The sequence below is a fragment of the Desmodus rotundus genome, chromosome 6, assembly GCF_022682495.2.
Source record: "Desmodus rotundus isolate HL8 chromosome 6, HLdesRot8A.1, whole genome shotgun sequence".
NCBI lineage: Eukaryota > Metazoa > Chordata > Mammalia > Chiroptera > Phyllostomidae > Desmodus > Desmodus rotundus.
Genome location: NC_071392.1, coordinates 100,746,740 through 100,761,029, shown reverse-complemented (window position 1 = coordinate 100,761,029; position 14,290 = coordinate 100,746,740). Strand labels below are relative to the sequence as shown.

Here is a 14,290-nt window from a genome sequence, read left to right as displayed (position 1 = left end):
CTCTGAGCCGCCACAGGGATCTCGGGAGCGATCTCCCACAGGCCACCCTTTGAATTCCTTCAGAATTCAAATTCCTGCCTCAATCTCTCAAAGCACACAAAGGAAGGAAAGCAGACCTAGCTTGAGAAAGCATCACCATCCCACCTCTCGGTACAAGTCCTCGTCCAAAAACCTCACCACTACCTTCTTCTTTCTAAACTGAACCCAAGTTCACTCACTGTCGTGAGTGAAGCTTGGGGAAACTTTGTGCCCATTTCCAAAGCTGGCCATGAAGTGATGAAATGACTTGCATCATTCGCGTCTGGGTAAAGATAGTAAAAGAACGTTCTGAGAAATCACAGACGAAAATCCGGGCTGACAGCTCTGGAGGGGGGCGGAGGGATTGGACAAAAAAGGAGGGAGAAAGAAAACTCACGGGCAGACAACAGTGTGGTGGTCTTGCTGGGAAGGGGTGTGGGTGCCAGTGGAAGAGGGTTTGGGGGGATACATGGTAATGGAAAAACAGAGGGAAAAATAATGTAGAAATTAAATTATAAAAAATAAAAGTTAAAAAAAAAAGGCCACAGGTGGATTTGTTCAGCAGCTCACCTCCTCCTTCTGACTCGCCGTGTCTGAGCATGTGCGCGTGGCTGAGGTCAAAGTCGAATGGCCGTGGCTGGCCTCTTTCCCTGGGGACTGGCAGGCAGGCCATTCCTCCCGGGCCTTCCTCAGGGAAGCCCCGCAAGCCTGGCCCCTGTACCCACCACGCTCTACCCTTCAGCGTCCCTCCTTGGGTTTGTCATTACGCATCCCGTGGTGTCACTGCCTGGGACAGGCAGCGTGGGCAGGGTGGGGCCTGCGGCAGGGACTCTGTGACAGGAGACGATGGCACAAGTGCAGCTGGGCTGGCCAGCAGGGGATGCAGACAGCACTTCCCGATGGGCCACTGCCAAGCCATGCCCCGACTGCTCTCCTCCGAGAGGGCTAAAGGCTGTTCATGCCACCGTGCGTCTGCCTTGGGCAGGGGTCTCAGCATGCCACCCACGAGACGACCCCCCACGGGCTCCCCCAAACGCCCCCCTCTGGTGTTACCTGCCCCCACCTCCACTGTGTCGGTGGAGAGACAATGAAAACCAGGCCTGAGTGCAGTCGATCGTGGCTTTGGTGGGTGCAAATTCACATTCCGCCTCAGAAGCGTCAGCTCCAAATCAGCGCCCGCTGCACCCTCACAGATGTGCAGAGTGCAAAACACTCAAATCACCACACGCACACCCAGCGGAGGTCACACAAGGTGGCATTCTGCCTTTTGTCATAGCTCCCGAGCCACATGACGTGTCCTTTCCACCGTCTACTTAGTGTCACACTTTTCTCGTTACTGTGCTTTTTGTTAGCAATGTCGCTGCTTAATGGCCCCCGGCACAGGGCTGTCTAGTGCTCCCAAGAATAAGAAGCCAGCCCTGACCCGTGTGGTTCAGTTGGTTGGGCATCGTCCTGCAAAGTGAAAGGTCGCCAGTTTGATTCCCAGTCACGGCTTGTGCCTGGGGTGCGGGTTCGGTCCCCAGTCGGTCAACCTGTAAGTCTCTCACATCAGTGTTTCTCTCCCTCTCTTTCTCCCTCCCTTCCCCGCCTCTAAAAAAATAAATAAAATCTTCATTCTTAAAAAATAAGCGATGATGGGTCTCACAAAGAAGATACGCGTGTGTGTTTGATCCACTTCCTTCCGGCGTGAGTGGAGTGTTGTCGGTTGTGAGTTCACTGCCAATGCATCCACCACTCACACCACAGGGCACACACAGTGCCTTTGAACAGGAGTGAACCTCAAACGAGTTCTGCATTGATCAGGTGACAGAAATGCTGTGAGCACAGGCTGGCAGGCACCTGACCCTGCACCTTCCCCAGGAGCAGTGACTCACTACTCGTTAGTTCGAGGGTGGTAGGGACGTCGGAAAACGTAACTGCTGTGACTGATGAGGGTCAGCTGTGCTCTGCACCTAACACGACCTCCATCATGTCCAAAGAGAAAGGGCACTGTGGTCCCACAGATGAGACGTAACGGCTTCAATAAAGAGTTCAGACTTTTAAATTAAATATGCGTAACTGCAAGAAGAACTCCTCGCAGCGGCAGTATAGTTCTTAGTTCCCATAAACGGTGACATTCAGTCCCAGGCAGGTATGGCTCAGTGGATTGAGCACCAGCCTTTGAACCAAAAGGTCACCAGTTCGACTCCCAGTCAGGGCACATGCCTGGGTTGCAGGCCAAGTCCCCAGTTGGGGGTGTGCAAGAGGCAACAAATCAATGTATTTCTTGCACATCAATGTTTCTCTCCCTGTATTTCTCCCTCCCTTCCCCCCTCTCCAGAAATAAATAAGTAAAACCTTTTAAAGAGAAAAAAGAAAAATGCTTCATTTAAAAAAAAAAAGGTCCAGAAGGAAGAAGAGACGTCAGTGCAAGAGTGCAGGGACAGAAGAACAATTTCTGATGCTCTCCAGGGGCTCATACACTACCGCACAGGCACTCTTACAGAAGAGGAAACTGAGGCACAGAAGAGACGAGACACTGGAATTACACAAGCAGAAAAATGGCAAAGCTGGTACATTAACCTAAGTCTGTGTGACCCTGGAATCCAAATGCTTAACCTCAGAGCAAGGAGCCCGCATCTGCTGCTGGGTCTTTGAAATTGTAACCTGCTATATTCTTATCTTCATTCTCACTGCATTTTTCAAGACTCGATATACCTTGATGCCACTCCCACATTCTCTGTTGTGCGTCACTGGGCAGAAGAATAATTCACTGTTACTGGAGGAGAAATGAAACAAATGCACTGAGAAGAACAGCACTGGAGATACAGAGCTGATCAAACACCTCCCGGCTGCCAGACCTGGCTGCTCCAGCGCACCCTCCCCACTCTTCACCTGAGTTCTTATTAGCTCCTGCCATGCGTTCTTGGCCCCCCAATAACTGCTTGATTTTTCTTGGCCTCAGTTTCCTTAGCAGGGAAACAAGGATTTAAAAAAAAAACAACCCAACGTCAAAGGGCTACTCTGTAGCACAAGAGAACACTAGGTCAGAGCAGAATGCTACAGACCCTAAATAAATATCTGTGCTCTGCCTCCGTGGTCGGGGTGTGAGTCAGGCAGCACATCGGATTAAATTCTGCACCCTGGAGCCTTGAGGTGCCCCTGCTGCACCCACCGGGCAGGTGGCCCCCAGTCACCCCAGTGGGATAGGAAGCCTAGTGGGAGAATCCATTCTCCAGGCCTCCAGGACACACCCCTGCACATTAGCTTCCCCTTCCTGCTACAACAAGCTACCACAGTTAACTCTCTGACAGCTCTGGGGGTCAGGAGTCCAGGGCAGTTTGTGGGGCTCAAGTCAAGGTGTTGGCCGGATCAGTCCCTTCCTTGACTCTTCTGGACGCCCCTGCACTCCTTCACTCAGGGCTCCGCCTCCATCCCCAAGCCGGTGGCTTGGTGTCTCCCGGTCTGGCTACAGGTCTGAGACTCAGTCTCTTGCAGACGCTTGTGATGATACTGGGCCCACCTGAGTCATCCAGGATAGTCCCCCATCTGAGTGTCAACTTCACATTTGGGAAGTCCCTTAGGCCAGGTAAGGTAATATATTCACAGGTCACACGTGAACATTCTGGGTGGGGGCATTACTCTGCCCACCTCGCCAGTAGATACGAAGGTGTACTGAGTGCTTCGTGTTCTAAACTGTACATACCCTGAGCCTCAAAACATCCCCACAAGGTATATGTAACTGTCATTCTGACCTTACAGAGAAAAACCTGAGACCCGGAGAGGTTAAAGTAACACTTCCAAGTCACACAGCTAGTGAGGGGCGAAGGCTGGGCTTGAACCCAGCTCCTCAATTCCCAAGCCCACACTTTCAGCAAGGAATCTCTGGAGTTTCACCAAGAAGAAGGGACCCCATTCAGCCAAAAGCAAAGCACACAGTGTCAGAAAATGGCTTCCAGCAATACGGGCAAGTGCCTTGTTTCCTAACTAAACGAGGGCAACAGTTTCTCAACAGCAGGATGTGGAACTTTCTCAAAGGGAAGGGGCGCCGGGCTACACGGGGTTCCTTCGGCAGGTCAACTTCACCTCTTGGCAACATGCCATGATTAACACAGAGGGACACTGTCTCCTTGGACCCGGGGCACCCATGGTTTTTGGATTTTTAACCACAAAGCCCACCAACCGCCCTACAGCTTGGAGCCATTAGGGGAAACAAACTGGTGCAAACCTGGCCCCTCACAATGGCTATCTGGGGGATGTCCAGCCAAGTGTTTAACATCACTAAATCTTGGTTTTCTTGTCTATAAAGTGGGGAAATTAATTCCCGAAACTCGCACAGTTGTTATGAGGATTAGTAAACCAGAGTCATTTAACCTCAAATGCCGGGCAGAGAGCCTGACCCATTGTTTACAAATTTCTTCTTCCTTTAACTCACTCCCCCCATTGTGTTGCAGGAAGCCTGGCCGCCACTGTTTCCAAAGTATTTCCACACACCAGGATTCCCACCTGGACTTGGCTACTTGGAAAGCTGTAGATTAAATACAAGAACACATCTGCACGTGCCTGGCTCTCTGATACATGACTCGGACCTGAATCCGTGTCACTAGTAGGAAATAAATTAGTTTCAAAGTGACAAATTCTAAAGGGGGAGTGCTCCTCCACCCCAATGCCAAACAGAAACCCTGTGGGTTTTGGGGTTTTTTTACCTGTCTGTACCACTCTCTCTGGATCCCCACGTTAACAGTGCCTATTTCTTTCTTGGTAACTACCACTTTTAAATAACTACTTGCATTTTTCTCTCACGCACTGAATCAGAGGTTCTCAACTGTGACCGCGGTTAACATCATCTGGGAGCTTTGAGAAAATTAAACACTGATAAGATACCCAGGTTGCATCCCCGGTTCTTATTTCCCAGGTCTAAGCCGGGGCTGGGATGACGGTGGGTTAAGCTCCCCAGACAGTTCCAGCACAGGCAGGGTCAGGGCGCCGGCACCTGTTGGGCAGGTCTTAGTTAATTCATCTTTGGACCTCTAGGCAGGGACCTGCACACAGCACGCATTTCATAACTGTTTGCAGCATGAATTAATAACTAACCTTTCGAGTCCACGGATCACATAAATTAAAATATTTACGCAGGGTGTGTATTACACGCAGGCACGACCCCAGACATAGCGCTCACGTCATCCTTTTGAGCCTGGACTGGTTCAGGATTAAAACACAAACCAGGGAAGGCAGGGGTGGAGGGCTGTCCGCCTTTGGGTCAGACCATCCTAAATTCAATCTCCCTTCGCAGCGTCTTCCGGGCAGTCCTTAATAACCTCGCCGAGCTCTCTCCTCCTGTTACATCGGTGGGGCCTCATCGCAAGATTCAAGGAAGGCAGGGACAAAGACCCCACAAAATGGCAGCTGACAGCATTTCTCCCCCCCCCACCACCGCGCACACCTGAGGACGCCACCCTAGGCGTTCACCCTCCCCACTCCCTGCACCCAGCAACTGACGCTGCAATTAGCCGCGGACACAGGGAAGTGCCAGATTGGACTGCGTGCCAAAGGCAAGGGCGGGTCGGAGGCCGCAGCCCCGCCCAGCTGCCGTTCTCGGCTTTTGCGGGGGAGGTGTGGGCCTCACCTGGGCGGCCTAGCGGAATGCACCCCCAAGAACTCTGATGGGTGGGTCTGGGCAGGGGACTGGAAAGCCGCATTTTAACCTAGCTCCCCTCCCCCCTCGCCCCTAGGTAAACCTGTCTCAGTTGGTGCCACAGTCCCTCAAAACCTCAACAGGTCATTGCCATCCTCGGAATAGGAAGATGGAAGGGCACAAAATATGTACCCGTCCCCTCTCCAAGTGAGGGAAGCCCACGCCTAGGCTGCCCAGAGTCTGTCACCGCCAGAAAGCCGCAGCAGGTGGCAACCCCTGCCTGCATGCCTGGGGCTCATTCTCTCACATTGTGGGGAGCGGGGGAGGGGGTCTCAGTTCAGCCAGTTAGAGTCCCTCCCGCCCTCCTGAGACCGCTGGTTGGGGTCCACCCAGGGCCGGGAGCTGAAGGCGACTGTTTTAGGGCTGGGACCTGGGGGCGCTGATGGGGGACCCCGGTGGGGGGACCTGCGGAGGGCCCCGTGCCCCCACCCCACTAAGCCGAGCACATCCAGGCATCCGAGGACTGCTCCACGCACGGAGCACGGTTTGGTAGTGACCATATCCTAATCACAACGACGAGCAGAAATCAGCAAATGAAACGGTCAGAAGGTACGGCTGATCCCAATTCCGTGCGACTGTAAACAGCGCTGGGCGGGCCCAGATTCTCGGGGTTTCTCCAGGAAGGTGCACAGGGGCGCGAGGCAGCGGGGCGCTTAGGCCCCAAAGCACAGGATCGCGCGGGGCACCCGGCCCAGGGTAGAGCTGAGAGGAGCCAGCTCCCGGCCCGCCACCGTCCGCCTGCCTGCCTCCCGCCTCCCTGGCCCGGCCGCGGGCTCCTGGCGCCAGGCGCGGCCAAGCTGTCAGGCCCGGCCAGGCTCCGGCCCGAGCGCCAGGCTCCAGCCACGCGCCGACAAAGGGGTGACCCGGCCCCAGCTCACCCGGCACGGGGCCTGCTGTCCATCCGCTTCTTCTGGCTCACCGGCTGCAGCGGGATGTTGTCCGTCATGTCGCCGGCGCCGCCCGCCTTGCCTGCCGCGCCCCCAGCGCCGCCTGGGCCGCCGCCCGGTCCAGCCTCCGTGCCGCCGCCCGCTGGCGCCGCGCTGCCCCGAGGGAGGAGGCGGCGGCAGCGGGCGGGCCGGGACCGCTGCGAGGGGGCGAGCTCGCGAGCGCCGGGCCACGCGCGGAGCCGCCCGCGCGGCCCGACCGACGGACACGGGCGCACCATGGGCCCGAGCTCCGCGCTGCGCCCGCTCGCCCGCGCCAGCCACGGGGGGCGGCTGACTGGGTCCGCGCCGCAGCAGTGTCCCCGCCCCCGGCCCGGCCCGCGCCGCGCGTCCCCCAAACGCGCCCACCCGGCCACGCACCCCCCGCCCACGCCCCGCCGTGCGCGCACGCGCCCGGCCACCGCCCGCCCACCGGCCTCCTACAGTCGCCAGCACACACGCAGACCCCCGCCACGCTCACCCCGTCACATCACATACATTGCCTCGAGGCTCACTTGCACCAACAGGCGTTCCCATGCAAGCGCTACACACACTCTCATTCTCCCCTGCTCACCATCTGACACAGTCGCACACACCTGCACACATCCCCCACTGGTCATGTACCCCTCTGGATCTCATGCCTCACACACACAAGTGTGCCCCCCCGGAATCACAATCGCACGGGGGCACACCCTATCTGACTTCACGCACCACCATCCGTCACCGTCACCGACGGCCACTCTCCCACCTGGATCCCCGGGAGTCATAATCACACAGGTGCGCACACCCAAACGTGCTCGCACTTCCTCAGCTACCTCTGGGGCTCACACATGTGCCCTCTCGGTCCCTCAGACATTCAACCACACTGCCCCACATCTCACCCACCTCAACTCCTTCACCCAGGCCCTCAGCCACACTTGCTCACACACTCTCCCAGTGTCTAGGACCACACCAGCTTTCCAAGGGCCTAACAAAATTTTGAGAACAGAAAGAAAATGAATAGTGGTGAAAAGAGAGAGGGGAGCTAAGAATCCCTATGTAATTAAAGCACCTCTAAATGTGATACCTTATACATTAACCAGCCGCAACTGAAGTAAACTTTTAAGTAGCTACACCTGTGTATTTCATGGGACGGTCTGGTGCCTTTTAATTAGTTTGTTACGAATAAGGGAGGAGCCACCAAAAATATCTGTGTCTGGGGTCCTGAGTGACAGAAGGAGGAGCTGGATGGATCCGCAACCAAAAGGTGTGACTTTTCTCATGTTCCGATGAAGTTCCTCAGGAAGAGAAGCGTGTCATTAGAAGTTGCTGCATTGCACATTTGAAGGGAAAATAGCATTCTTTGGCTAACAGACCTGGTCTGCTTTGCCTTCTGCTTTCTCTCTGCATTTAGGGCGGCAATTGATATGGTGCATGGCACACAGTGGGGCGCACAGTGGGCACTCAGTATGTGCCTGAGTGGAGGAAATGGTAACACCTTGGTCCCCAACCATGGCATCAGAGTAGGCCCCACCCTCTACCACCTGTCCCCTCTGAAACCCCACCCACCTCAGACCAGCTGATGACCCTCTTCTCCACTCTACCACGCGCAGTGACAGAAAAGACCAAGGAGACGGTGATCCTTTAACCCACCGCCCCCCCCCCCCCGCTGGGGTTCAAGAACAATGAGCTATGTTTTCATCGAGCACCTAAAACACACGTGGAGTGCCACACTTAATCCTCTCTGCTTTGCCAGCTAAATCTAAATAATTGCGCCCATTTTACAAGTGAGGAACCAGGAGCTCAGAGTGCCCTGCACAAAGTCACATGGTGAGGAACAGCCTGGCCTTTCAGGCTCCAGAAGGTAGGAAAAACGGCCGCCCATGACCAATCGAACCCGTGATTATGAAACCCCAGGTGCCTACTAATCCAGGTTCCCGATATCTCCAAGCTCCCCGCAGCCCTTGTGGAGCACGCCTGTGGCCACGTCACCAGACTAGGCCCTCATTTCCTAGAATATGGAGTGATAATTGTGGCATCCTCGTCTGGGATCCTCTTCACTCACAAACTACTGGGCCTCAGTTTCCTCATCTGTAAAATGGACTCACTGGGCTGTTAGATTATGTGAGTTAATGATATAGGAAGCAGTGTGTGAGGGTCAGTATTACAGGGTTGTTGGAAGGATTCAGAGCAGTAATGAGAACAAATAAAACACTTAATACAATGCACGCTGTGTCGTAAATACTCATCAAAGTTTATCTGTTACAATTCCTCCGCCTCCTATTACAATGGATATCATTTTACCTAAAAGAAAGAATGAACACCATGGTATTATCAAGTGGATGTCTCTGGACCAAAAGAAGAATAATAATTTTAAATATAATTAAATTAATAGGCTATTTTTTCATAGTTTTTCACTTTCAGAAAACTTGAGCAGACAGTACAGAGAGCTCCATATACGCAGCCCATTTCCACCCCCACCCCCAAACTCAACAGTCTCCCTTACTATTGGGTTGGCCAAAAAGTTCATTTAGTTTTTTCCATACGATGGCTCTAGTAGTGCTTAGTTGTCTTTAACTTCATTTGAAATAATTTTGTTAGATTGTATTGTGACAGCTGTCCTATCAACGTGCATTTAAAAACATCATAATTGGTGAAATTTTGTGCAGCCATTTTAATATTGAAGATGAAACACACAACATTTTTGGTGTATTATGCTCTATTATTTCAAGAAAGGTAAAAATGCACCTGAACCACAAAAAAGATTTGTGCAGTGTATGGAGAAGGTGCTGTGACTGAGCGAACGTGTCAAATGTGGTTTGTGAAGTTTCTGGGTACTGTTGACATTTTGGCCAAATAATTCTTTGCTGTGAGACTGTCTTCTACATTGAAGGCATTCAGCAGCGCCCCTGGCCTCTACCCACTACAAGCCAATAGCAGGAGGTAGCCGACATAGACAAAACACCCAAATCAATAAACTTATTGGTGAAAATGAAAAATGTATATTTTATTTTATGGAAAAAAACATACAGACTTGTTTGACCAACCCAATCTTAACATCATGTAATTAGTATGGTACAGCCAGCTGAATCTTTAAACGTTCCTTCTTCTTGTTTTGTCTATACTTTCTCCTTTTTTCTAGTAAACATATACCACTTTTACAATACTGCTTTTATTTAATACATTTTAATTTTTTAAAAAGATTGCATTTCTTTTTAGAGAGAGGGAAAAGGAGAGAGAAGGAGGGAGAGAAACATCATCGTGAAGTAGAAACAACAGTTGCCTCTCGTAGATGCCCAGATCAGGGACCGAATCCGCCCCCCGGGCCTGTGCCAAGACCGGGAGTCAAACCAGTGAGCTTTCGCTTTGTGGGACAATGCCCAACCATCTGAGCCGCACTGCTCAGGGCTTTAATGCACTTTTTAAAGGCCAAAGAGCCTCCTCCTCTTAATCTTCAAAAGTTAATAACATTTTCATATAAAGATAGGGATGATTTTTATTGCCTTTGCATTTTCCAAATTTTCATCAGTGCACTTTTATAATCATTGGAGAAGACACTTTTTAAGACTCCCTTTCAACAAGGCAATCCCTCAGGATGAGAGGCACTTAGAGGCTTTTTATCTCATCTTGGGAAAGCCCCAGATGCTTGCTTGCAAGAGAGCGGAGGGAGGCCCGTGGGGCCCCCAGAAGCAGCGCCAGGGTTCAGGACAGGAGGGCAGTGATGGGATGAGGGGTAGTCCTGCATCCTGCTCAGGGGGCACAGCACCCCTCTTTCCGGCGCAGACCTGCCTTCTCCCCATGGTGCTAGGAACGGTCACCTCAGGGCTCTGCTCTCAGAAGTACCCCTTCCTAGGGCGTACTTCCAAGGGCGGCCTTGGCAGCCCTCGCTGTCCATCAGCCCTGAGTGCAGCAGGCTGCCAACTCTTAGGTACCTGGGGTGGAAAGGGCCCTACGAGGTAAACCAACATAGTCCAGAAATCAGAGAAACTGAGGCCCACAGAAGGTGCCCAACCTCGCCAACCAATGGCAGACCCAGCCCATTATCTATTAGGAGACTCCACCCAGCCCAGCCCTCAGCCTCATTTTCAAAGATGTCCACGTTGGCTGCTCCTATTAACCAGGTGTTGGAGGACGACACGGCACAGGCACTTAGCTGGGATGACACGAAGCAGGGAAATTGGGAACTCAATCAAGAAAAATGTTTTGGGAAAAGTCGGGCTGGGCTGAGAAGTAATGAAGTCCTTTTGGGGTCTAGAATCTTCTCTCTGAATGAATGCTCCAAGCGGTCCCCAGAGCCCCACTGACACTTGGGCTGAATGTTTCTCCATTGCACGGCCCATCCTGTGTTAGTCGCATCCCCAGCCACCATGCACTAAGATGCTAGCAGCAGTCCCCACCCCCTCCCCGACTGTGACAACCACAGATGACTTCAGACATTGCAAAATCATTCCTGGAGGGCAAAACTGTCCCTGGCGGAGACCCACTGGGCTGGAATGTGGTGTAAGATAACTTTCAAATCCTTCCTAAGGCTGTGTCTCTAGCACTAATCTCATTCCTGTCCTTCTTTTTTGGAAAAAGTAGAACTCCTTGTGGAGATAAATAAAATGGCACTGGTCTGATCACGATAGCATGAAGTATATAAAACAAAGTGGAGTCACTCGTGTCAACCAAGATGGCTGCTAGTCAGCCATGACACTTTGGTTCGAGATGGAAACTACCTAATCAGAGCAGACACATTTGGCAAGGAGATACACCTAAGATATCTGCACATATGGTCAGAAAGGCCACGTCTGCCAAGCAGGACCACCCGCAGATAGGTTCTTGGGGAGATTCCACACTTGCCATCATGGGTGCCAAGCAGAACAGCCATGTACTGCCTGTGGGCTCCTGGGCAAATTCCCCACTTGGCATCGGAGGGCTGAGACACTTATCATGAGACCCAGAAGGGTGGAGTGCGCCACTCTCAGGGTAGAACTGAGGCAGGCTCCAGACCACTGCTGAGCCAGCCGAGCCCCACACCCCAGAGTGCTGCTCCATGCCCCCCTGATCTCCCTTGGCATCGGCTGCCAGAATCTCTGCCCTGCTGGCTGCCCACCTGGCTCCAGAGATCCTTCTCTGTAAGACAGTGACCACTCGCTTGTCCACCACGCTCTCTCCCAGACCCGCAGACTAAGACTCTGGGACTTGGGTGACTTATTCCCCATTGATTGCTGTATACATGTTATAGTTCTCTTAGATTGTTAGAGTGTGATTAGGATATTCATGTATGTTGATGTTCTACTTTGAGTGAACCTGCATTCAATAGAAGCTGAGTGAACAGCACAGTTACTGTATATGAGTCTGGTTTGTTCCTTGGTGCCGGGCTGCTCAGTGGGCAGCTAGCTGACCAGTTGTCCAGCTGACTTAGAAAAGACTGTATCACGAATCCAGGCTCATGATGCTCCTTAAGGTAAGAGCATTTCACAGCAACAGTATCCTCCAAAAAGACACTAGGGAGTTTAGAGGAAATTCCACAGAACATTCACTCATTCGAGTAACCTTCACGGAGAAACTACAGTGTTCTTGAGCACTGGGAATCCCATTAATAAGACACACACAGTCCCCGCTTCCCGGTGTCTAGGGCTCTAGGTTATAAATGACTTTGAAAAGGGCAAGGAGAAGGACTGGATGAGTCTACCTCTCTTGCAGGTCACCTGTGCCTTTCCTTGTCTTTGAGCTGTCTCACACCTCCAACTCCGAGAGGCACAAAGGATTCTTATCCATAGAAACACACATGAATTCTGCCCCTTGGGATGCACTGCGTTCTTGCTCTGTGGATACTGGCCAAGGTTTGGGTCTATTTGTAAATTCCCTTCAACATTCCTCATGTTGAAAATTGCCTAAAATTTGGGAGTTCTTTCCATTCATGTCTCAATCTGTCGTCAATCTGTTAAAATCTTTGACACGTGTTCATTTTGTATTTGTAGGACTCCTGATGTTCCCTCTTTGAACTATTGTGTGTTAACAGGGTAGAAGGACAATAAACAAGTAAGCATTTTAGAGTGTGCAATGTTATGTGGATAATAAAACAGGATAATGTGAAAGAGATGCTTGTGAATCACCCTAGTGTGCTAAAAATAAGAAGTTGGCATCCCTAAGCAGTCCTGTCCTATTTTTCACCCCCTAACTCCAATGTTTCCTAAAAACAATTTCGCTGGCCCGTGGAATGCCATAGATTAGCACTCTTAAATTCCATTCATTTCTTCCTCTCCCCTCTCTGCGGGTCTTTGCCACAGGAGAGGTTGAAGAGGAAGACAGAGTCCAACGCTTTACTGGGGACATTTAGGAAAGTCAGTGAAAAGGATTTCTCCCTTCAGGATGGCCTAAAAGCCATCAAGAGTAGTCGGCAAGCATGAGGAAAAAACAATTAACAAAACCCCTCCAAACTGGTTTATGTGAATAAGAGGAGGAAATCTTCTCCGAGATCAGGGATAGCTGGGCTTTACCACCAGCTGATATGGAAGGTCATTGGCTTCACAGCTTTTAATTTAAAGACCCCCCCCCCCCCCCCAGCTATCCCATCAGGATAAAAGAAGCCTTCTTATCCTTCGTTTCATGCCTTAGTCTTTAGAACACTAGTATTCCTTTCAATTTACTTCCGCTTTGCTTAAAACAATAGGAAGTTTACAAAGGTTTGGAGGGTGGGCAGACAGCAAACAGGGGAAGAAAGGCAAGTCATTTGGGAAGTTCCTGCTTCTCTGGGGAAGTCCACTTTCAAATCTACTTTAGACTTTAAAAGGCAGAACTTGAAGCTTTTTTTTTTTTTTAACACATTTGCAAGGTCTTATCTTACTATCTTCATACTGAAGTATGCTTCTGAGAAGTCAATTTATTTCCTATCTCCTTTTAGCCTAGTTTGCCAATGCTCCATTGTCCTTTGGTATTTAGAAAGAGTTGGAATTGGTTACAGCAACGTGATAAAGACCTGGGAGGGGGTTGGTTTGGTTTAAGACAAAAGTCTGCATTTTCATGAGTACCAAGAACATACATGCCCAGACGATAGAGCACGTCACCAGAAGCAATAGTTTCTTGGGGCAGATGAGTCGACTTCCACAGCTTGCAAAGGCAGCCCAGTCTCTCTGGACAGAATCAGGCCTCCCTACTCATTGTGATCATTTCGCAATGCACGCAAATATCGAACCATTAGGTCACACACCTGAAATTAATGTTACGCCAATACACCTCACTTGAAAAAATTCAATCTAATCATAATTCATGGTTGGGTTCATGCCACGTTGACAGTTTTATTTTATGGCAACATGTCCTTTAATTTTATAATTGAACATCTACCGGCTTTTCTTAGAGAATTCGCTTTTTAATTTAGGATACTCTGCCATTCATGTGTAATGTATTGCCTGTAATGTAAGAAAATAAAACAAGTGGCCAAAGAGATGCATTTGTTAGGTGTAAGTCATAAAATAACAGAAAAAAACTTTGAAAAGAAACGGGCATTCCTTAAGTGGTTAATGATTTTATTTGGAAACGAAAGCACAGAACTGGCGGGACCGATAGGACCAAGCCCCCTTTAAATGAACCCATAGTGGGTGCAGAATCTGTAAATCGAATGCCAGCGAGAGGAGGACGCCGAGGTGTAAGTTCGCAGCTGCAGCGTTTGGATATGACCTTAATCAGTGCAAGACCAGGAGCGCAGGTTTAG

The 14,290-nt window shown here is 50.9% G+C and overlaps 1 protein-coding gene across 2 annotated transcripts in view; it reads right to left on the bottom strand.

Moving 5' to 3' along the window:
- ATP9A (ATPase phospholipid transporting 9A (putative)) overlaps positions 1-6,870 on the bottom strand; it is a 105,359-nt gene extending 98,489 nt beyond the window's left edge. The window contains exon 1 of one of the 2 annotated variants that reach the window (XM_053925982.2): positions 6,571-6,870. In XM_053925982.2, the coding sequence (XP_053781957.1) occupies positions 6,571-6,857 (287 nt within the window). In that variant the 5' untranslated portion in view covers positions 6,858-6,870. Of the gene's footprint in view, positions 1-588; positions 748-6,570 lie in introns of those variants that run through there. The other variant, XM_071221734.1, reaches the window with a different exon arrangement.
- Between the last annotated feature and the right edge of the window lie 7,420 nt (positions 6,871-14,290).